Source organism: Medicago sativa, chromosome 1 (assembly GCF_051527215.1).
Source record: "Medicago sativa cultivar Bolivia chromosome 1, Bolivia_mono, whole genome shotgun sequence".
NCBI classification, from domain to species: Eukaryota; Viridiplantae; Streptophyta; class Magnoliopsida; order Fabales; family Fabaceae; genus Medicago; species Medicago sativa.
Window position 1 is genome coordinate 9,293,207 of NC_140749.1, and position 24,508 is coordinate 9,317,714.

Sequence of the window (24,508 nt, forward strand, 5' to 3'; positions counted from 1 at the left end):
ACCTCTTTATACCGCCTATCATCATTAATCATCCTCCGATAGCGGTCATTTTCTACACCGATAAGCTCTTTGTAAAGGTTGTACCGGACTAATACGTGATCATCAACAGTCAAGTTACGTAGGACCGCAACTGCTCGGAACCCACAATGGCCATCACCGGGTACATCCGTAACCTTTTCAATAAAGCCATGCATCCAAATTGGGATTTGGTCTTTGTTTGGTATGTGGACCTCAACGGGTGTTGGCTTCTTGGGATTTTTTGGAATTGGCTTAGGAGGAGTAGGAGACATGTTGCTTTTCCGTGCTCTCTTTCTACTTGTCCCTGTTGACCGTGTCTATGAACCCTGTGTTTCATGCTCTTGGGAGTCAACAATCTCCCATAGGGAAGGGGACCGCCTTGTTGATCGAATGCTTTGCTTATCTTTCTTTGGAGCTCCTTTGGTGGTGACCTTATTTGGCGGTGGACGCATAGAGGTGGTCTCCGGTAAAACAAATTGCCGGAATTGTTCTTTCAAATGCACTTTCATGTTGTAATCGGCGTCCTTGAACCGCGCCTACAATGTGTAACAAAACAGTCAGAGGAAAACCAGTCAGAAACATGCCATTCTGTTACTACTAGTGACTTCCGGATTATACAATCCGAAATAGACAAGCTAATCCGGATTGTATAATCCGGAACTTCCCGATACACCCTTTGCATGAGCCTTAAATGCACTTGCATGGGGCGTAAATGCTACTTATCCGGATTACATATTCCGGAATACAACTGTTATGTCCGAATTATGTAATCTGGATTGCACCAGTACAGAATACAGAAACAGAAATCCTGGGCAGAACATAAACAGAGACAGTTTTGAACAAAATACCTGGAGAATATCCCATTCTGGCAATAGAGAGATGTCTTCTTTTTTAAGCTTCGGGTCAACCTCGTACTCGAACCCCAACCTCTTCCAGTGGGTGTGAATTTCTTCCAAACGAATGGCGGTGCCGTTCTTGATCTTCAAAGCTAGCATACATGCACACGGTAACCCGTATGTGATCAAACTCAAACAACCACATCTTGATTTATCCGTACCAATTTCAAGTGCTTTATTGTACTCCACTACGAGATGATGCAAAGCTTCCCTTGAAATGTTCCGGATCAACCTAGACCACATCACCTTGTCTTTGAACCGATGTTCAAGCATGATAATGCTCGTCTGAAACGAAGCATGTATTGCGGTATGTTGCAGCTCTAGCATGGCATGAACGGATTTCCAGTTTGTGCTCAAATCACCCATACTACTACTCAGATACTTTTTCAACCGAGCGTGTGCAGATGCAGCTTTGAGGCTCCACTCACCACCAGTCAACAAGTAACCTCTCAGCCTAAATGGACACTCACATTTAACCGAACCAGCTATCTCACGCCGACTCTTTCTCTTGTACTCAGTGTATGAACCTCCCCTTTCACATATCAAAGTAACAAATGCATTTCTTCCGTTGCCACCGTTATCGGATTTACCAATAACAGTGGAAAACCCAAGCTTCCTAGCTTTCTCCCGAACCCACTCCAACAAATCATTCCGTGTTGCAAACTTGTGTTTGGTGGTAAAATGTTCTCACTGGTCAATACAAACAGCAACAACTGGAGGTGGTACAACAGGAGGAATAGGAGGAGGAGCATCCACTACTTTCGGGGGTGGTGGTGGGGGATTCTCGGATTTGGCATCTCCGGAATCATGCGCATATTCAAGTAAAAGAAGCTCTTCCACAACAGGAGGTTCATTCTGAGGTACATCATCATTCGGGGGATCAACAGGAACAACCATAACTGAAAACAGTGCAAAACAGAGTCAGAAAATGAACACAGTTTCTGTACTGCTGGTTTCCGGAAAATGTTATCCGGAATGCATGAATACAGTCCGGATTACGTATTCCGGAGAAGTACAGTGAAGATCATACAACGTGATCAAATCTTAATCGCCTAAAAATCGACTAGGGAAAGGTTTATATACACATTCCCTTTGCATTCAGACGAAAATGATGATGTTAACACCCTTTGATGGCCAGATTGCTGCTCCAAACCAAGATTTCGCCCAAATGGAGTGTTTTTTAGAGGTGTAGGGAGTGTTTTTTATAAAGGTGGTCTACTTCAGCTAGGTTCTGGAGAACTATATATAACCTAGCTATCCGGATTACATATTCCGGGAAAAAAAACGTCTACTTTTTCCCGCTCGTTTTGAATACAGGGCGTGCGGAATATCTTCTCCGGAATACAACTGTTATGTCCGGATTATGTTATCCGGATTGTATTTCAACTGACCAACCCCAAGTTTCGCAAGTCCTCACGAGACAGGGTGATTTTCAAACGGTCCGGATTATACATTCCGAATATTGTCCGGAATATATTATCCGGATAAAGGGTATTTTGGTAAAAAAAAATAGGGCGCGCGAGAAGGCCATAGGGTGGGAAAAGTAATGCATGAACTAAAATAAGAATGCAATGCAGGGTCCAATCAAAAGGTAGGATATGCAGGAAATAAAATGGGTTTGGGCTTAAGGGAGAAGGCGCTGCTGGGCCTGAAGTGAGCCGGTTCGGTTCAAACCTGGGTTGGTTCAAGGTGAACCGAACCGGTTTGACATGTACATATAAGCTTATGGGCTGGTTTTCTTCTTCATTTTCACATACGTTTCTCTTTTCCTGCTCTCGTTATTCTTTCTACTTCTTCCTACATCTTCCTTCTTTTTCTTTTGTTTCCCCTTTTTTGTACAAACAAAACAAAATAAAAACTAAATTAAACCTTAGATCTAACAAACAAAAGAAACAAACTACCTCTTTGCTATGTTTTGAATCGGTTTGGTGGGTTGATTTTAGGAAGGATTTTCGGTTGGTATTGTTGATGTTGGTTTATGAATGAACTTTGTGTGTTTATGAGATTGTTGGCTGAAATTGTTACTGATTTGTGATTGGTTTATATTATGGCATGGCTGTGTGTATTGTGCGTAAAAGGTTGTGTCTGTGATGTTTATGTCTGCTGTGCGGTTGTGTTAGAATTGATTTCATTTGGGGTTTGATATTGGGGTGTTTCGTTTGGTTATAGTGACTTGAATTTTGATGCAGGTTTTTTTGTGTGGTTTTCTCTGTGTGTGTAAAAATTCGTCCCCTTGAAACTGTATATTGATGTCCTTATAAGCAGCAAGAAAAGTCCTTTCTCAACGAAATTGTTTGCTGACTTCAAAGTGCATCCCATGTGAACTTGTCTGTGGGAATGTGAAGCATGAGCATCGTTTGTGGGGGTATGGGTTGAGCATGGGCAGAGGCGTGAGTTTGCAGACTCAGTGGAGGAGGCGTGGCAGACAAATGTTTGGGAGATAGATTAGCATGAGGGACAAGGAAAACAAAGGATGGACCTAAAAATACTATACTAATAATAACAATAATAATAATAATAATAATAATAATAATAATAATAATAATAATAATAATAATAATAATAATAATAATAAATCAAAAAAGCAACTGAAAAACGAAAACGAACTAAAATAAAAATACTAAAGTTATTTAAACTAAAAAGTATTTAAATAAAAGATGGAAATTAAAAATAAAAAAACAATTGAGAGAAGAGGGCCCGACTCGGAACCAACATATGAGGTATTTTAAAATACCTCTTTGCCAAAAATTCGACTGAAAAGTCAAAGACTAATCAGGGTCAAAGGACACGTGTCGGTGTAATCAAATGGTCAAAATTTGGGGTATGACAGTATGGCAATGACTTTTGAGAGGAGGATGTAATCAATAATTTGTTACTTTTCCCACCCTACAGGTTTCTCGCGCGCCCTGCGTTTTTTCCAAAAATGCCCTTGAGGTTTCCGGATTTCATAATCCGGAATGGTGTTTTCCTTTGTTATAGGGTGAAAAATGGAGTTACGGATTTTTCCGGATTTTTTAATCCGGAAACTTCAAAAAATAGGGCGTGTTACATGATGTTTCCGGATTACATAATCCGGAAACCCCATAAACACCCTTTTTTAAGGTAAAACAGTTCGGATTATATAATCCGAACTGTATCAGCACAAGTTCTAAAAATGTTTGTAACATGGATAGTCATTTTAGAGACAATATTAATCTTCCTAACTCTCATCCTTCTGTTTTTGGGTCATTGTTACCTGTTCTTAGTCAAAAATCGTGTTTTCGGGATACTTGATCTGATTGCTTCGAAACTTTCCCAGAAAATCAGAAAAAATTCTGAAAAAGTAGGGTATTTTTGGAAATTTTTGAAAAAGTAGGGTAAATTTGTATTTTTGTGGATAAAGTAGGGTAGAAATAAAAAAATTTCCAGAATTCATTCTTAATTGATTGACACTGCATTGGCGGAGCCACGTGGGGGCAGGGGATGGCCATGGCCCCGCCATTATTTTTTTGGAAATTGCCAAAATATCCTTGGGTTAATATGAAATTTACAACCATGCCACCGTCACTTTTTCCTGAAACACTCTTCTCTCTTCTATCTGGTCTGGCGTGAGTTCGACCTTCTTCTCTCTGAACTAATCCGGCACGGCGGCGCCCTCCATCTCTCCATCGAAGCTCACCATATACTTACTCATCTTCTCTCTGTATCCATCTCTCTCCGTCCGTCACGGTTGCACAACCACAAACCCTAATTGTAAGTTATTTTTCAATCTCCTCATTTGATTTTCCTTTTTCGTTTCGATTTTAGAATCCTGAATCCATTTGTTGGTTTGTTGTTGTTGTTGATGATGTTTCTCTTATTGTTATTGTCTGGTAATAATTTGATTTTTGATTTGGTTTCACATTCAATTTCCAAATGACCCTAATAAACCCTTTTGCAAATTACACTGTTCAGTTGATCTTATTTCTATGTTAGTTTGGATTTTTCATAAGGGTGAGACATGTAATGCATCATCATCCAGCCTTGATTTTGAGAGTGATTTTGAGAATGGGAAATAAACTGTCTGCTAAGCTATACTGTTCTACTGTTACAGAGTTACAGTTATACTGTTATTTGATTTCGAAAACAGGTTAAAATTGATTTTCGGAAATATTAACTTGAGTTTTCCCATATAATATTAACTTGTGCATGCTTATCTTTTTTTTCTCAAGTGTTTTTCTTTTGGTATGAGTTTTGTTGTATCGTATGACAATGACTTTTGAGAGGAGGATGTAATCAATAATTTGTTGTATCTTATGGCTATGACTTTTGAGAGGAGGATGTAATCAATAATTTGTTACTTTTCCCACCCTACAGGTTTCTCGCGCGCCCTGCGTTTTTTCCAAAAATGCCCTTGAGGTTTCCGGATTTCATAATCCGGAATGGTGTTTTCCTTTGTTATAGGGTGAAAAATGGAGTTACGGATTTTTCCGGATTTTTTAATCCGGAAACTTCAAAAAATAGGGCGCGTTACATGATGTTTCCGGATTACATAACCCGGAAACCCCATAAACACCCTTTTTTAAGGTAAAACAGTTCGGATTATATAATCCGAACTGTATCAGCACAAGTTCTAAAAATGTTTGTAACATGGATAGTCATTTTAGAGACAATATTAATCTTCCTAACTCTCATCATTCTGTTTTTGGGTCATTGTTACCTGTTCTTAGTCAAAAATCGTGTTTTCGGGCTACTTGATCGGATTGCTCCGAAGCTTTCCCATAAAATCAGAAAAAATTCAAGGACCATGACTCCCTTAGAAGAGACTTCTTACGGGACTCCGCCCCTCAAAATCCAAAATTTCATCGTTTAGACCCATTTTTAATTTTTTTTAATTTTTCACATTCTCAGAAAAATTCGAAAAAATTTGCATTAGTTTTATTTGATTTTTAGAATTTTTTGATGCTATTTTTATATTTTTATGATTTTATTTGACAGGTTTTTAGCATTTTTACTTAGTTTTTTTGTTGTTTTTAAAAGCAAAAATCAAAACTGCTGAAATGTGAGAGTCTGATGGTTGATTATACATAAGAATTGTCCAGATTTTAAAATCCGGAATGCACAAGGGCATTTTTGGAAAAAATGTAGGGCGCGCGAGAAACCTATAGGGTGGGGAAAGTAATACTCTAATCTAAATAGTAGACCCAAAAGCCCATAATCGATTCTAGTGGCTACAACGCTGGAAGCTTTAAGCGTTTTTGGTTCCAAACACCTCCCTATTGACTCTTCTTCAATCACCAACCTCTTTCTCTCTCTCTCTCTCTCTTGCTGCTTCTCTCTCCGATTCCATCCTCACTCTCTCTCTCTTCCCAATCTCACTTCCATTTCGTAAGCCTCTCACTCAGTGATAAAGTTTTTTTTTTTTTAATGTTTTTATGGAGTTTAGATTTTAGATTAGACCTTTACACAGGGACGGATGCAAGCACAAGACTGTGTGGGCTTGTGCCTGCACTAAATTTTGAAATTTTTTTTTGGTGGTAGAAATATAGTAATATATAATTATAGTTGAAATGTTGACTAAATGGCCCACACAAAAATACACAACACTTTTCTATTGACCCACACATAAACACACACTTTAACATAACATCACATACACAACCATTTCCAATTAAAAAAATAAAAAAATAGTATAATTAAATAGTATAATAAGAAAGGAGTGGAAGAAACGTGAGGGTAGATAGAAGAAGTGAGACCCACATGTTTCCAATCTTTGTATGCTTTACCAATTTCAATTGTCTTCTCTCTCTCGTCATTCATTTCTCAGCATTTTTTCCATCACCCTCCCTCACTCACAAATCCATGAATCTGATACCGCATGTTTCCAATCGAATAGAACACACTGATAACAAGGACAACCCCATCATACTTGCTGCACTCCATTCCCTTATTCAGTTTTCTGCCACTGTTTTCTTCAACCTCCATAGTTAATATTCTAATAGGTAAGCCCCCTTATTTTATATTTTCAATCTTGTTCATTTGTAGTTTTTAATTTGTTTATTTCATTTATTGGTCTTGAATTTTTGTTTAATGGTGGAAATTCCATTGTTAGGGTTTGTTAGTATTTATTTGGGATTATTCGTTTTTTTTTTTTTAAGGAATTTGGGGTTATTCGTTATTGTACATGAGTTTACTAAATGATCACAAAATTTTAATTGTGGTATTTTTATTTGATTTCTAGCACTAAGCAATGGAAAGATTTTTGAAAAGAAGATTGTATATTTATGCTATTAAAAATGAAATATATATATATATATATATATATATATATAAATGAAATATATATATATATATATATATGTTTATTTAATGTTTCAAATTTATATATACGTGGTGCCCCACTTTCCAAAATTCCTGGATTCGTCACTGCCTTTACATTATATAATTTGATAGCTGCTTTAACACTGAGTGCATGAGTTTTATTCTTGATCATAGTCACACAATTCGCAATTCGCTTTGGTACGCGGTACGGGTACGGGTTCGCGGTACGCGACATCAGAAGAATTCGGTACGTCTGGGGTATAGAGCTTCGGTTCGCGTCGGTTCGTAGTACTATTACTATCCAATTAAGTATACTAAACTATCAATAAATTTAAAAAATATATTATTTTTTACTAGAATTTTAAACAAAATTTAAAATTTATTACTAATCTCTAAATATAAGTAAATGATTGAAATAAGTATTTCAAAAATAAAATTATTATTTTAAAAAAAATAAAAATAAAGTGCAACTTGATTAATGGTTTTTGGTGGGTCAAATTTTTTTTGATGGTTGAAAAGAAACAATAAAAAAAAGGCCAACATAAAGAGTCAATTAAATGGGTCGGGTCAGAAAATGTGCAGCCCAGCCCAATCAACTCTCTTCTTCAACCTAGCAACACGTGCAGCCGCAGGAAGAAAACGCAGATACAGAAGGCCAGACGGGTAACATGGAAGGATGAAAAGATATACATGCCACACTTCATTGCTATTACAAAATCGATTTCAAGCCTCTAAACTCTCACCACCACTTGAGATTTGGATCTATTTCTTCTCTTCATCTTCATAAAACAAAACCTCGGTTTACCGGTATGTTTTTTTTCCAGATTTTTTTTGCGGGTTCTGCGGTGCGCTTGTTTCTGCGAATTCGTGAACGAATTTGGGCGAACCAATACGCGAAAGAACCGCGAACCGGTTCGCACGAACCAATTCGCGGTTCTCCACTTTACCGACGAATTATGTGACTATGTTCTTGATTAAGGATGTGTTGGTTTTAATTATTTAGTTGATATCTAGAGTTATGCAATAAAGTTGTAGTTTGGTTAAAATAATTTTTTTTTGTCTCTTATCTTATTTTTTAGTTTAGGTTTGGTATGTAACTTTTAAAATTTTTAATTGGGTCACTTATATTTATTACCAAGAAAATGGGAGCACCGAAGAAAAGCGCTGCTAGGGTTTCAGAGGACCACGATGAGCTTGTTCGTGTTCCGTTACAGGCGATTATGTTGGCTGATAGTTTTACTACCAAGTTTAGACCTATCACTCTTGAACGCCCCAAGGTAATTTCTATTTTTTTGTTGATTCTTGCAATGTTCATTCATAAACATGAATTTGTTATTTTTTGTTTGAATTGTTGAATTTTGATGCGTTTATTCATTATTTTTGGTTGAATTTATGAATTCATTGTTTTTGGTTTGAGTTTTTGAAATGTGATATATATATATATATATATATATATATATATATATATATATATATATATATATATATATATATCGGACCCTGCATATGCGGCTCTAGTGCACCGGGTTGCCCTTTTTTTATATATCTATGAAGCACTGACACTAGACATTGACATTGATATGACACTGGCACGACACCGATAATAATTTGAAAAGAAAATCACGTAATTCATTGTAATCATACGTTTCGGTGATCAAAAGTGTAGGTGCTACAGAGTTTGTGCGATAAGAAAGTACCACTTAAGCCGAAAGGAAAGTTCTATCGGACAACAGTCAGACCGGCAATGATGTATGGTACGGAGTGTTGGGCGGTTAAGAGCCAACACGAGAGTAAAGTAAGCGTAGCGGAGATGAGGATGTTGCGTTGGATGAGTGGCAAGACTAGACAGGATAGGATTAGGAATGATACCATTAGAGAGAGAGTGGGGGTAGCACCTATAGTAGAAAAGTTGGTAGAAAATAGGCTTAGATGGTTTGGACATGTAGAGAGAAGACCCGTAGATGCCGTTGTAAGAAGAGTAGATCAAATGGAGGAGAGTCAGGTTAGAAGAGGTAGAGGAAGACCTAAGAAAACCATTAGAGAAACCATTAGAAAAGATTTAGAGGTCAATGAATCCATATATGGTTTTTGATAGAACACTATGGCGTCATTTGATCCATGTAGCCGACCCCACTTAGTGAGATAAGGCTTTGGTTGTTGTTGTAAGGTGCTATTGCCATTGGTGATTGTTGCGATGATAAATTTCACATTGGTTAATTTGAACATTTGTGTGGTAAGACTAGATGGGATAGGATTAGAAATGACAATATTAGAGAGAGAGAGTTGGAGTACCAACTATAGTAGAAAAGGTGGTTGAAAATAGGCATAGGTGGTTTGGGCATGTAGAGATGTAGCTAGGAGAGTAGATCAGATGGAGGATACCGAGAAAAATTATAAGAGAACCTATTAGGAGAGATTTAGAAATTAATAAGTTGGACTGAAATATGGTTTATGATAGAACATTATGGCGTAATTTGATCCATGTAGCCGATCCCGCTTAGTCGGAAAAGCCTTCTTTGTTGTTGTTGTTAATTTCAACATTCATATTCATATATAAGAACAATTTCAACATTCATATATAAGAATATGGATTTACTTATTTGAGCTTATGTTATGACATAAATTTTGTGAGGCTGTATGGAAGAACTTATGGAAATAACTGATGACATGTTTACAAGCTGTTTTCAGCTTATTTTCATCAGTTCACCATGATAGCTTATGAAAACAGTTTATAGCTTATATAAAAACAATTTAACTTAATTTACTTTTGATATAGAAATAGGTTATACATAAGCGGTTATCATGTTTACTTTTGATATAGAAATAGGTTATACATAAGCGGTTATCATGATAAGCGCTTATGCTATAAGCTGCAAATAAGCTGTTTATCTAAACTAGGCCGTATTTGTTTGTTAATTTAAGGTGCTTTTGCCATTGGTGAATGCTTCGATTATAACTTACTCATTAACATTAATTCATTATTTTTATTTGAATTTTGATATATTTATTTGTTTCTTGATTTAAGGTGCTTTTGCCATTGGCGAATGTTCCAATGATAAATTACACATTGACATGGCTTGAATCAGCTGGTGTAGAAGAGGTTTTTGTTTTCTGCTGTGCTCATGCGAAGCAGGTGATTAACTATTTGGAGAAATCTGAGTGGTTTAATCAACCTAATTTTACTGTAACAACTATTGAGTCTCAAAATTGTGTCAGTGCTGGAGATGCACTGCGTGTTATATACGAGCGCAACGTGGTATGTATTTTCTTCATTTCGTTCTTCAATTTCAACTTATGTCTGAAAATTTCTAGCTATTGTAAATATGCTACATTGGTATTCACATGTATTTTAAGACTTAAAAAGTTGATATTATAATTTGAAGTCTGTATTGAACAATGGTTGTTGTGTTCTTGGTTAGAATTGGTTTTCAGTTAAGAAACCTGGATACATAGTATGATATGGGTACAATATGGCACTGATTTAAGGATTAAAGAGAAAATTTTGAAAATCAAGGAATGGCTAAGATATGCTAACAAAAGACATTTGCATTACTTATTTGTTGCTCATTAATACTTTAATATTTTAGGCTAAAGTGCACTTTTCCCCCCTTAACTTTCAAAAACTTGCAATTTTGGCCCCCTAAGTATGAAAACTACAATTTTGGCCCCCTAAGTTTTAGCCCCATTGCAAATTTGGCCCTTTTTGCCAATTTTGACCGGTCAACGCTTACGTGGCACGCCACGTGTGTAATTATTTAATTAAAAAATAAAAAAAACCATATAATCATTTTTTTATTTAAATAAATGAAAAATTAAATTAAAAAATTAAAAAAAAAAAATCAGAAAACCATATAACCGTATAATCATTTCTTATTTAATTAAAAAAATGATTATATGATTTTTTTTCATCCTCTCCTCTTTCACTCTCGTTCTCTTCTTCCTCCTCCACCCATAAATCTCCAAATTATTGCCAATATCTCTTCTCAACATAACAGCACAAACCCAATCATTAACAATTTCTTCCACCTCATTTTTGTTTGCTTTATCAATTTATCTTCTTGTTTTCAAAGCTTCCAAGCTAAACTATATTCATCTTTCTTCCAGAAAAGCACGACACCAGAAAAATAAAAAAAACCAAATGTTAGAAGAAAATAGTGAAAAGAGGAGAAGAGACCTGAAACATATTTGATTCGAATTCGACAGTAATGGTGGAAATCGAATCGAATTTGAAAGAAATTATCAAAAGGATTCGAATTTGACAGTAATGTTAGAATGATTTGTGTTTGTTAAGTGATTATTGCTTTGAACCAGATGACATGATTTATGATTGTATACATAAATCGGTGGAAAAAGATTAATTGGGATTTTGGGGTTTTTGATTTTATTTTTAAATTGAGAATAATTGGTTTTCTAGACATGGAGTGGTGTTGAAAATGATGATGATGATGGAGGAAGTCTTTCTTTTTCTTTCTTTTTATCCTCTGGATTTATTTGATGAATGTTTATGAAGATGAAGAAGATGAGGGAAAAATATGAACAAGAGAGTTTTCGACCAATGCAAAAGTGACATGTGTCATTATGTTAAAGATTTTCAATTTCTTTTTTAATTATTTAATATAGAAAAAGATTATATGAGGGATTTATTTTTAATTCTTTTTTTTTTCTGATTTTTTTTTATTTTTTTATTTCATTTTTCATTTATTTAATTAAAAAAATGATTACAGGTAAGGTTCTGATTGCTTCCTTGTTCCTTTAAAGAACCAATAGAACAGAGCATACATAAATTCTCATCATACAGCTATGCTGCTACTACTAATGAAACAAACAACAAGAGGTGAGAATGACTTATTATCTTTTACAAGACCAAAATCTGTTTATTACAAAAACAAAAAAAAGAGAACTCAATTCTAAGAAAGCCATAACCTTATCTAGACTAGGATGTGTCACAAAAAGCATACAATTGTGTCTGTATTTAGTATTTAGTAAAAAGTATTAAAGATGTATCTTATCTGGATGGCAATAATGTCTTTAGTTGATAATATGTTTCGAAGATGTACCTGAGGAGTATTGAGGGGAATATTTTTAGTAAGAATAAAAAAATTTGGATACTTTCTGGGTACATATTGTAGGTACATATCGGACCCATATCGGTATTAAATGCATGTTAGGAAACAATACTTTCATTTTTGGAGTATTTGGGCTTCCAAGCTTTTTAAGATGAGGTGTCTTCTTACATGTAAAGAACCCTAGCTACCTCCTAGTCTAGATAAGGTTATGGCTTTCTTAGAATTGAGTTCTCTTTTTTTTGTTTTTGTAATAAACAGATTTTGGTCTTGTAAAAGATAATAAGTCATTCTCACCTCTTGTTGTTTGTTTCATTAGTAGTAGCAGCATAGCTGTATGATGAGAATTTATGTATGCTCTGTTCTATTGGTTCTTTAAAGGAACAAGGAAGCAATCAGAACCTTACATGTGTCATAGTAATTTGTTTTTATAATTTGGTGCATTATTTAAAATAGTTAATACAGTTTACACGTCATGCTGTTGTTGTTTGTGACTGTCTGAGTAGTGATTATTAATGTAGTTTCTTTTCACGCTTTTACTAATTTAGTTTTGTGTAGTAACACTATTGGATTATTTTCTATTTTGAAGATACAAGGAGACTTTGTCCTTATCAGTGGAGATACTGTAAGCAACATGTCGCTTACTCAGGCACTTTTAGAACATAAAGAAAGGAAGAAGAAAGATAGTAATGCTGTAATGACCATGGTTATTAAACGGTCAAAAACTCATCCAGCTATCCATCAGTCTCGACTTGGTACCGATGAAATTTTCATGGCTATTGATCCTAATACCAAGCAACTTTTGTATTACGAGGATAAAGCAGACTTCTCAAAAGGCACTCTACATCTTGAAAATTCATTGCTTGCTGATAATCCTTCCCTCTCTCTGCACCATGACAAGCAGGTTGAGCCCCTTTTTTCCTATCTTTCTGCTTTGCTTTCAGGTTAACTTCACACTAAAGAGAAATTGGTTTGCAGCTACGTGCTCGTAAACGAATTATTATCGGACAAAATGCATGTATTTATTTATTTTTAGATATTCATGACCACGAATAACTGTGATGTTTTCTCCTAAAAAAAAATACCTGTGATGTTTATTGTCATTTCAACCTCATGATTGGGCTATGCTAGGAAATGATTGTTTGATTCCCAAATGAATCAATGATTTATTACTATTTGAAGTTTATTGTCAGTTGATTGCAGAGCTAGTTACTGTTATTATTAATGCTACTTTGTTTGGTCATATCTCTCTCCTGAGAAGCTATGAAACTTTCTGAGGTCATTAAGTGAATGATTTCTTTTCTGCAGGATTGTTACATTGACATCTGCTCGCCGGAAGTCCTTAGCCTATTTACAGACAATTTTGACTACCAACATCTTCGGCGTCATTTTGTCAAGGGACTGCTTCTTGATGATGTAATTTCTCTTCCACATGTTGAACTGTCATGAATTATTGTTTCAGAAGTTCTTAAGTCCTTTTGAATCAGCTTATCCTTTTTAATAGATGGAAAAAGCTTATCCTTTTGAATCATTTTTTTTTTTTTGCGTGAAAAAAGATCTACTTGTTTATCTCTTACAGGCAGACCTACATTTCGTCTGAGGTGCCCTGTTTGTTGAGAACATTTAAAAAATTGAATGCTCTTTCATATTGATAAACTGTACATCAGTACTGAAACACTTCAACAGTTTATGGACTTGCATTGGACATTTAGACTTAGAAAATATATTTTGTTTTTTGCACATGTCCTAAAGCTCATCATTTATGTTTCCAATATATTCTTTTGTGGCACTTATTCTTGATTTTAGCATTCTGTATGCACCTCATCAACATTACCTTATATTTCTTTCAGATAATGGGATACAAAATTTTTGTTCATGAAATCCGCGCAGATTATGCTGCAAGGATTGATAATTTCCGAAGTTATGACACTGTCAGCAAGGATATAATTCATAGATGGACATATCCACTGGTACCAGATGTTATGAATTTTGGCAACACAGCTACGAAGCTTGAAAGACAGGGAATATACCGTGGCTCAGGTATGGATGAAAGTTTTGGTGCTAATTGGGTGTGTTGGTGAAAAGTTTGTAACATTAAATGATAAAATGGCAAGCTTATATTGGCTCTAGTTTCCAGTTATATGTTTGCCTGTTTGCTTAATTCATGCTGTTCATTATATATAAACTTCATTTTTTTGAATGATTAAGTCAGCAAGTAATTATTGTATTATTTCATAATGAAAGTAATTATCGTATCACCCTTGTAGATTGCTGGGTCAAAACTAATTTTACCTATTGTGTTGTTTCCATTAATTGAATGTATGAAGTTTTGACAAATTCTTTTCTCCCCTATCAGATATTTCGCAAGCACAATCAGCTGTTGTTGGCCCGTTCTCTGTTATAGGATCTGGCACCAAAATTGGCAAGAACACGAAGATTTTAAATTCCGTCGTCGGAGTAGGATGCAAAATCGGGTCAACCGTACACATAGAGGGATGCTATATATGGGACAATGTCACCATAGAAGATGGCTGTGAACTTAGGCATGCCATTGTATGTGAGGGGGTGATTATGAAATCAGGATCTGCTCTGGAACCTGGTGTTGTGCTGTCTTTTAAGGTTTGATACAATTTTAGTACCCATACTTCCATCCTTCATGTTTCTCATATGTTTGGACTGCTTTGAAATTTTTCACACTTCACCACAATATTCAGGTGGTCACTAAATCTAAGTATTTAAACTATATGCTTTAGTTGATGCTTGAGAATAATTGAAGCCTTTAATTTGTGTGTTTAGTATTTTAGTATTATTATAATATATTAACCATTAGTAGTGGTCATAATTTTCTTTCTTATGCTGCTGTACATATAACAATGTAGTGATTTATTTCATGTTTGATGATCCTAAGTGTATGTAAGATGTTTGTGAAATTCTCTGTGCTTGTTTATTTCTGTTTTTTTTTCTCATTAGATGGGAATATAGATACTTTTTTCCAGTTATTCTTCGTAAGATGGAAATATAGGGACTTAGTTGTCTTTCATGTTTCCAGGTTGTAGTTGGGCAGGAGTTTGTTGTTCCTCCTTATTCACAAGTATCTCTACTACAGCAGCCGGTTGAGGAAGATAGCGACGAAGAGCTCGAATATGCTGATAGTACTAGTGGTATTGCCGAATTTTCATAAAGCTTTTAACTGTGCCCTATTATTATTGAATTACATTATTAGCAATTGGAAATGAGATATTGCTGCTAGCATATGAAATATTGCCTGGCTGATAGTGAGGAAAATTTTCTTTCCTTAGAACTGAATGAATTGGTGGTATTTAATTCTTCAAATATGTATTTTGAGCTTGATTAGATGTTTTGGTTTTAAAGAAGACTTGATTTGTTTAATTCTAATAATATAAAAGAGATACCGAGGTGCATACACTGAATCTTTTATAAATATTTTGGATTGGAATAAATTTCTTTAATGCTTGTGTGAGAACCCTGAATTCCTGTACATGTGTTGGCCCAATTACTGGGCCCAAACCACACAAGTACAGCTTCTAGAAGCCTGTAGAAGCTGTGGGAGGGAACACAAACAGTTAGAATAATTATTGGAATCAAGGGAGAATTTCAGTTATTAAACAGAGGGAATCCTAGACGGTGAAGCAGTCAGAAAGTTTGCTGAGAGTTGTGTAGGAGAGAAGTTCTCTCTGATCTAGGAGCTTAACTCTGGTAGGAGTTCTTTGAACTCTGGTTTATCCTCTCAGTTTTCTGTTTTCATCTTTGTAAGAGCTTTGAGCTCATCATTTTCCAGTTAAATAATACAGAGTTACCTTCAAATTTATGGGTTCTATCAGCTTGCCTAAAGATTTTTCTCTTGCAAAGAATTGGATTATTGCATTAGTATTTAAGTGTTTTGGTCAAACTGTTGTTGAATGAGATGTAATTGTTTAGCTAATTCTGGCTAGTCAGTATGTTTTTGAAAGTGCAATAGTCACTATTGAAACATTTTCTAACTTTGTTGGCTTGAGTACATGGGTCAACCTCTCTTGTATGGTTTTCAAAATCCAATTTAGAGAGGCTGTATAGATTCGAGTCCTTTTGAATGAACGGTCTCACACAATTTTTCTTAGTCTTCCTCTTTCTCTAGTTTTTCTGTGGAAAAAGTGTTCAGATCCTCGATAAGTGCATAAACATTTAAAAAATATTTATCATTTAAAAAAAGAATGGGAATTGGAGGACATATATACCATGTATTTTGTTATTATAAACCATTTTCATTTATCAAGTTTGATATTTTTGTCTTTTCATCATTTAATTTATAAAAATATATTTTAAATTTAATAAAGTTGAGGTCCTTAACTGTAACTGGTATTTGATAAAAATTTAGGTCCTAAAAAAATACATTACTTGATTTTCATGCTATCCTCCATTGAGTTGCAAGTAAATTTATTTTCTTTATACTATGTGTGGATGTGGATATGTTTTTTGTATGTAGATAGGTTAAATGCATATATATAGCTTTCAGTTACCATTTTCATTTATGCAGCCATCACCAGCACAGTGGATAAGTCAGATGGAGAAACTGCTTCTGAATTATTGGATGGACATTTTAACCCTGCTTCAGAGGTTTGTTCCGGAAAACTTCTTAATTTATGTTGTTGACCATTGTTTAGCTTTACTGCTGTCATATTGTTTCTGTTGATATTTAATATAATTGTTACTGCCAAATAACATTTTAGAGATGTAAGTTTTCTGGTTCCGTCAACCAAATTGTAGAATTTAATTTACATTTAACATTGGATAAATGTTGTCTGTTCAAATGCAATTTTTTTTTTTTTGATTGAAATCTATTTGGTTGAGTTGTCCAGCCTGAAGATACTAAGTAACTGTTTGTGTTAGAACTGTGTTCTATTCGGTCATTGTTTTCTTCATTGATGTGAGAGGGAGATGGGCTAGTTTATGACTGTTGCACTTAAACTAACAGATCTACACAGGATAGGAGTACCTCTAGCTTTAATTTCACCCTGTGCTTGTTGTAATTCAACTCTTTGTTGATTTTGTCATGTGATCCCTGTTTTTTTTTTCTTTCATCATGAGTATATAGATTGAAGTTTTTTTTTTTTTGGTGGTGGCCGTGGTTTGAACCCCGGACCTTGCATATATTATGCATTGTCCCTACCAACCGAGCTAAGCTCACAAGGACATATAGATTGAAGTTTGAAGCTGATATATGAGAGACGTCTTTCTTCTGAGCACCGACAAACTTATTCGCAATATATTATCTTATCTGATTTTTCAAGTATCGTTGGTAGTGTATAAACAATATATCTGGAGATTGCTTAACTCCAACCTAGTAATTTACTGATACTTTGTGTTTCTTAGTGAACAATTCATCTGGACCATGCAAATGATTGTAGTGGATACATGCTGTGATAGAGATGTTCTGTTTAGTTACACTAAGATTTGATTGATAGAATTTTCATTTTAAAGGGAATTCACTGTTTCTTATTTTACTTTCTTTTTTTAATCAGCTAGGTTTTGGTGGGGCTGGTTATGTTTGGCCAAAATGTGAAGGAGGTCATGAGGAAGAGTGGAGGCATTCAGTGGCACCTATTACTGAAGATAAAATTTTGGAGGCAGTGAAAGCTATGGAAGATGAACTGGAGTTAATTCATGATGGCAGTATTCTTCCACCTTCTGGGGAGCTGTTACCTAATCCTAATGATTCAGATGACGATGATAATGATGATTTAAGAGATGACTTTGACAAAGAGGTGAGTTTTTTGACATATAAACTTACATCGGTTGCATTTTGTGGATATTCATTTTTTAATATTCTGTCATTTGCAGGTTGAAGCAACTTTTCTGAGGGCTGTGCTTGAAAACATACAAGAAAACCATTTGACTTTAGAAGTCAATTCTTTGAAGTATGTAATACACTTATGTCTATTATTTGAAATTGAGTCTATTATTTTGATTTTCATGCATCAAAATATGTGTGTTCGATATATATCTGGCATCCCTCTGTATTTTGGATGTTAAACATATTTTTGAATGTGTTAAACCTTTAAAAGTAAGTTGTTTTCATATTTCTCATGCATGCATCATATACTTGGTATAAAATACTTGAGTTTCCTTCAGTTTTCATGTCCGAACTAATAATAACATGATAAAGCTGGCAGTGCAAGCAGCTAACAGACTTATAATAACTGTCAAAGTTGACAGTTATTCTACTAACCGACTCAACGGAGTTAGAATATCCTATAGATACATATTAACTTTCTTAAAATAGACTAGATACAAACAACAGAACTATGGTACATAACATTGCAGAAACCTCCCTTCAAAAAAAGAAACAGAACAGAAACCTAGTGCACAATAACTGTAACACAGGCACTAGTCAAAACTTACTACATACAGTCACACATTACTCTAGTCATAGACCATCCAACCTCAACTGACCCTATCTAAATATATTAAAGAACCAGTGTTCAATTTTGTCTAGAAGCTATGCCATCTTCATGGAGTGTATTCATAACTATTATTTTTCTGGAACTGCAATTCTTTGACTCTGGTGTTCTCGTCATATGTGTTGATTGTTTTTATTTAATGACACTTTGAATCTGCATTCGCTAGGAACTAATTTGTAGAAACATTTTTATTTGTGTTAGGTTGTCATACAACAAGATAGCTGCTGATTGTGCTGGAGCTTTATTTTATGCAATGATGAAGTATGCTGTAGACTTGCCCCATAGTTCAGCTGGTGAGCTTTCATCCATATTCCTGTTGTTAGAGTCTTTTTAATCTTTCCCGTTTATTTTTTATCAGGCATAGAATATGGTTGGAATTTTTTTTTTTTTTGAGGGATATGGTTGGAAAACTTGGCATCTTGGGAAAAACCTATCAGATATATTTAGTAACAAATTATGCAGAATGTTCAGGTTACATGAATTAACTGGGAGTCTCTAGTGAGGAAAGTGTTGAATCAAATAGAAGATACTGAAATTGAAAGGGGTAGAGGGATACCTAATTAAATATAAAGAGAAACCACTATCAGAGTATAATTTAACTGTAACTACTGTATTATCTATAGTTTAGTCATTCAACTAAGTGCTGAACTGTGTGCCACTGGCATAAGTTTTTAGCTAAATCACTTACAGAATGCAAAAAGGTTCTTACATCCTACCTGTATCATATTCATTCGAGGATTGAGTGCAGAAATGCACTTCTATTCTTTTCAAGTTTTATCTCATTCTTGAGTTCTCTGAAACCACTGTAATAGCGCTTGCTCTATATGGTTTTACTGAAATTTTGGTTTATGACAAGTACATTGGTGTTAGTATCCATGGAGCTGACTCCTCCTAGTGGGGTAATGCTAAGTGGTTCATGCCCAATCTTACTTTCCAACATGTATATATGTTGGTCATATAGTTATATTTTGAACTCTCAGGGGTTTGCTTGATGATTTTATTATTGCCTTTGAGATTAATTTATATTATTGCCTCTGGGATTAATTTTTCAGATGGCTTGGTTCAGAATGTTCATGTTGTACTTACCAAGTGGAAAAAGGTTCTTGCATCCTATCTGAATGATACGGACGAGCAGGTACATCTGTTAATTCTTTCTCCTTGTTGAAGTTACTCATGTTCATATGCGTAGTGTTCTTTAATTTGAAGAATTACCAATTGCATTATTTTTTAGTTTAATCTGGATCTTTTTTGAGATTATGCCACTCTTCTTTTATTGTGATTTCATCATCATGACATCATCCAATGTTCATTATAAGGCTTGTGAAGAAAAAAAACTATCTTTTGTAAATAAACTCATACGTCCAATTTTTTTGCTCCAGATCGAAGTGATTCTAAAATTTGAAGAAATGTGTTTGGAATCTGCGAAGGAGTTTGCTCCATTGTTCACAAAGGTATTTTTATCTTTTACTGGTTAGGTTATTGAGTTGTCCTTATTCAGTTGGTAGCATGTCAGAAAGGTTATCTAAGTATGAAGTTGCTGTATATCATCTGTTACTATTAAAAATAATTTTATATATTTCATGAATTAAGCTTCTTAATGCGTGATGTTTTTATGCACCTCAGAAAGAAAAACTATAACATGGACTCAACTTTAGACAGTGTTATATCCTCTGGTCATAGGAAAATACTTATAAGATGAATCACAACTAAAGCCAGTGAGTTAATAATGTTGTGAAATGAATTTTAACACAATTGAAGGTCCAACAAATTTTCACGCTCGCCTAACACAATTGAAGTTCCAACAAATTTTCACGCTCGCCTACTTGCTTTGCTGACAGAAAGTAGAGTTATTTTGTTATACTGAGATCTCCCATTTTCATGCTGTCTATATACAATACTTGTAAAATGATTGGAGTCAATAGATTCATATTCTCACACTACATTGGACTCTCTTTTCCTTCGTGTTTTGACTCCTTAACTGCTTTCAGATATTGCACTACATGTATAACGAGGATATTATTGAAGAAGATGCTATTTTGAGTTGGGAAGATGAGAAGAAAGGCGCGGATGAGGCGGATAAAGTATTTGTTAACCAAGCTCAACCATTAATTCAAGTGAGTATCTTCGTCTATTTTTACACACGTACAAAACTAATATTATGTTACTTGCATCTTCTCAACTATCCCATGAGATGCATTACTTTCTTATGTAAGTCATTTATTTATTCTTGTCTGTAGTGGCTAAAAGAGGCTCCCGAAGATGACGATGAAGACGAAGAGTAGAAATTTTGAGGCTAGGACATCTATATATTTGTCGAGGTGCTGTCATCTTGGGAGCTCAAGAGGGATTTTTGTGCATTAATCTAACCTTTGAATTCAAGTGTGATTCTCTTTTCACACGGTATCTGTGTTCTTTTCAGTTAGGATTCAATTTAGAGAAACATCAGTTTTGGGTCATGTATTTTATTTAATAATTGCCTTAAATGAGAAAGAAAAAAAAAAAAAAAAAGGCCAATAGAAATAGGCTTTATTATTAGAAGAAAAAGAAAGATTAAGGTATGATTGTTTTCCACATCTTTGATAATCCAATCCCTTTTGCCATTCAACTTTAAATGAGCCATTTTCATTAGAAGAAAAAAGAAAGATTAAGGTATGATTGTTTTCCACATCTTTGATAACCCAATCCCTTTTGCTATTCAACTTTATATGAGTCATTTTCTTGTTGCAAATCCTATATAGTGACTTGTAGCATTAGTTAAGTAGAAAATGATATATTCACATCAAAATTTTGATATCAAATACGTCGTCAAATATGATTATTTTCCAAAGAAAAACGAGCCTAAACGAAATAACCTGATTTTTAGAGATGATTCAACTCCACTTATTGTGTATCTAGTCGACAAATTATTGGGCAACTGTCTCTGTACTTCTATGTTTGGTATCATTAATGCAAAACTTGTGTAAACAGTTTTGATCGACACAATTAAAATCTTAAAACAACACTTTCTCAAATCTTTTTAGCAAGAGTTACGAGTCGGTAAACATTGATGTATTTGATAAATAATATGTAGTGCTAAAAAGTATTTTGTTGATATATAGAAAATCTTCATTAACTATCACTGGAATTAAAAGAATATTTAGCGTTTTCTAATTCTCTTCCTTAGCAATGCACATCCTAGAGTACTCGTTCGACTCTGGTCATCCATCACCCCCTCCATCGGCTCTGCCCATGAATACAATTCGGCTTTACTTCATTTACTTTGCTTTATTTGTTGTCCATTTATGATAGAGATAGACACAAGTGGTAGTTAGATAGGTCTTTTTTTAAGTGAACTCCACTAATGAGTCATAATGGTTTATCTCGTGTGTCTATCACTCATAAGTGATAACAAATTGAGTAAAAATGGAACAAAGCGAGACTCCATGACACCCCCTAACATACCTATATGGCAGTGTATGTTGTTAACTTTTCTTATTATAGAATATCATCCCCACGACTTGAAATTCTAGAGTCATCGTAGATATGAATAATTTTGCACACCACTTGGTTAAAAGGTGGAACATTGAAGCATTAGCCTTAATCCAATTTGATATACGCAAAACCATGCATATAAATCTAAGTAGTATGAATATTTGACCCTTCTTTTTCAGATAAAAAATATTTGACCCTTCTTGTAAAAAAGTAATGAACATTTGGCTCTCTGTGTGCACTTCATGAGAGTAGTGTCCGTCTATAGGTTCTCAACTCCTGAGATAGTCACTTCAGATGACTCAAATCCTATGAAAGATGCTCTCTTTTTCACTTGGGAACTCCTTATAATACTATTATTAGTCTCTTCTTTTTACTTAGGAATGCGAACTTACCACACCTAGCATGAACTTTGGTTCTTTTTAATTTGCGCTATTAGAGTAGTTTTTTGGTGTGACTTTTCAACTTGTGATATGGTCACTTTAGATACTCAACATTTTTCTAGACAAATATTAGTGATTAATTTGTTAACGGGGGAGATAGTTTGTTAGCAATAGAAACCGATTTCCGAACCTATGTATAATTCTTCTTTAGTATGGACTAACTGATCATTTCCGTTGTTTACTTTTATGTTGAGTTCTTATACTTTCATTTCCAAAACATAATTCATCCCATTACTACAGGGATGATCCCAATCAGAAATTAAACTGGCTTTTCATTGTGAAGGCCATCTCGCATTTCATGCTCAACAAACTATGAAGTCAATGTACCAGGAAAATAATAAGGAAGTCATAGGAGAGAGACTATTAAGATTTCCACATACTTTGGTGATAGGAAATGTATTCATTGTGGTGTCACCCTGAAATGGATTCTCTCAAGTATATTTTTTCTATCAATAGTGAAGATAAAGTTCAAAGAGCTCACAGGTACATATAAATTGTGCACCAACGAAGTCATAACGCTGTCATCAAAAATTGAATTCACACCTTTGTGGGGTCTGAGTTTGCTCCTTACCAACTAGACCAACCACAATTGGCGAGAAGATCATCTCTTTGCTCTCGCCCATACTGTACACATTCTTTCTTCATCTTACAGCTGTGTTCGGCTAGGACACCATGGCCTTTGAGAAGGGAGCCTCTTCTTTAGAAGCAGCGACGGGATAGAAACACGAACCATGCCGCATCATGGCGAATAAACTACTGTACAAAACTATTCTCACTTCTCTGCTACATCTTCATTTTACTGCTACTATGGTAACGGATAAATTGACTCACCAATGAATGGTAAGTTACTGCTACAATCCAATGCATTAGGCAAATCCAGTGGCAGAGAGAGGGGGTGGCCCAACATGGGGCCATGGCCACCCTCCTCCCCTTTTGAATTTAGTTAATATATATGTATAAATATAATAAACTACTTATAAATGCAATCAACCTGTGATTAAGCCCTGAAAATCAACATAACTAAGTGTTTTTTTGTGAAAAACATAATTAAAGTTGAAAAACAACATTAAAACAAACTGTTCATTTGTTTCTGGAAGCAGAGTGAACAGATGATATCATGCAACAACTCTTGTAAGGCTTCAACAGACCAACTTGCTAAAGCAAATAAATTGATGGTGATGTTGATTGAGGAGGTGGAAGCAAATAAGGCTCAAGCAAAGAAACTATGGTCCAACCTTTGTTTTCTACTGATCATCGCAGTTGTAAAATTGAGTTAGGGGCTTATGGGTTTACTTGCCACTATCATGTACAAGTTTCAAATTGAATTAATGAAATTATATTGTAAAATGGAGATAGTCATTGAGCCATATTGAATCTGTTCAATTCACTGTATTTAATTAGTTTCCTAAATTTTGAGCATTACAAATACTTAAGACAGTTTACTCAAAAAAAAAAAAAAAACAAACTTAAGACAGTTAGACCGTCTTCAACTCATGTAAATATATAGACAGTCACACACATATGGTATAGCAACATAAAGCGCACACATGAAGTACAACGTTGGAATAAATGGTGTCAACTATGATATGATATTACCAAGTTCATAAAAAAAGTCACCAACCGTGAAGAAATTCATACGACATAAAGAAATTGTTACTGGCTTACCGTAGCAGATCACTAATATACCCCCAAAAGAACACTTTAGTAGATCACTAACACACCCCAAAAAAACACTTCAGTAAATCAGTGTCCCAAAGAAGAAGTCCATCCAAAAAAAAATAACCACATCTTTGTAGGTTGGTAAATGTTTTGACATCTTCATGAAGATTTGATTACAGTTAACTTGGGGGTTTAGAGATTTCTTTTAATTATTTGACTATTTG

The 24,508-nt window shown here is 34.7% G+C and overlaps 2 protein-coding genes across 2 annotated transcripts; one reads left to right on the forward strand and one right to left on the reverse strand.

The window, feature by feature from the left end:
• Positions 1–335: 335 nt before the first annotated feature.
• On the reverse strand, positions 336–6,857 carry LOC146952407 (uncharacterized). Its single transcript, XM_085739591.1, has 4 exons — positions 6,725–6,857; positions 1,620–1,813; positions 867–1,538; positions 336–554 (listed from the first exon to the last, which is right to left on the reverse strand). Exons 1-4 carry the CDS (start codon positions 6,855–6,857, stop codon positions 336–338), a joined length of 1,218 nt encoding a protein of 405 aa, XP_085595717.1.
• LOC146952408 (uncharacterized) lies at positions 6,684–21,381 on the forward strand. Its single transcript, XM_085701555.1, has 16 exons — positions 6,684–6,874; positions 8,333–8,470; positions 10,219–10,449; positions 12,846–13,160; positions 13,565–13,672; positions 14,107–14,296; positions 14,613–14,875; positions 15,306–15,417; positions 16,791–16,870; positions 17,776–18,018; positions 18,095–18,171; positions 18,916–19,007; positions 19,767–19,849; positions 20,094–20,165; positions 20,703–20,828; positions 20,952–21,381. Exons 2-16 carry the CDS (start codon positions 8,336–8,338, stop codon positions 20,994–20,996), a joined length of 2,172 nt encoding a protein of 723 aa, XP_085557681.1. The 5' UTR covers positions 6,684–6,874; positions 8,333–8,335; the 3' UTR covers positions 20,997–21,381.
• The last annotated feature ends 3,127 nt before the right edge of the window (positions 21,382–24,508 follow it).

Bases quoted from the DNA above. Each gene is read 5' to 3' on its own strand.
- LOC146952407 (XM_085739591.1), bottom strand. From the start codon at position 6,857: ATGGAGGTTGAAGAAAACAGTGGCAGAAAACTGAATAAGGGAATGGAG. The intron at 1,539-1,619 runs GTTTGTATTGAC...TGGGTTCGGGAG, and splicing joins TACCACCTCCAGTTGTTGCT to AAAGCTAGGAAGCTTGGGTT. The intron at 555-866 runs GTATTTTGTTCA...TACACATTGTAG, and splicing joins CAGAATGGGATATTCTCCAG to GCGCGGTTCAAGGACGCCGA.
- LOC146952408 (XM_085701555.1), top strand. From the start codon at position 8,336: ATGGGAGCACCGAAGAAAAGCGCTGCTAGGGTTTCAGAGGACCACGAT. The intron at 19,850-20,093 runs GTACATCTGTTA...TTTTTGCTCCAG, and splicing joins TGAATGATACGGACGAGCAG to ATCGAAGTGATTCTAAAATT. The intron at 20,166-20,702 runs GTATTTTTATCT...AACTGCTTTCAG, and splicing joins TTGCTCCATTGTTCACAAAG to ATATTGCACTACATGTATAA.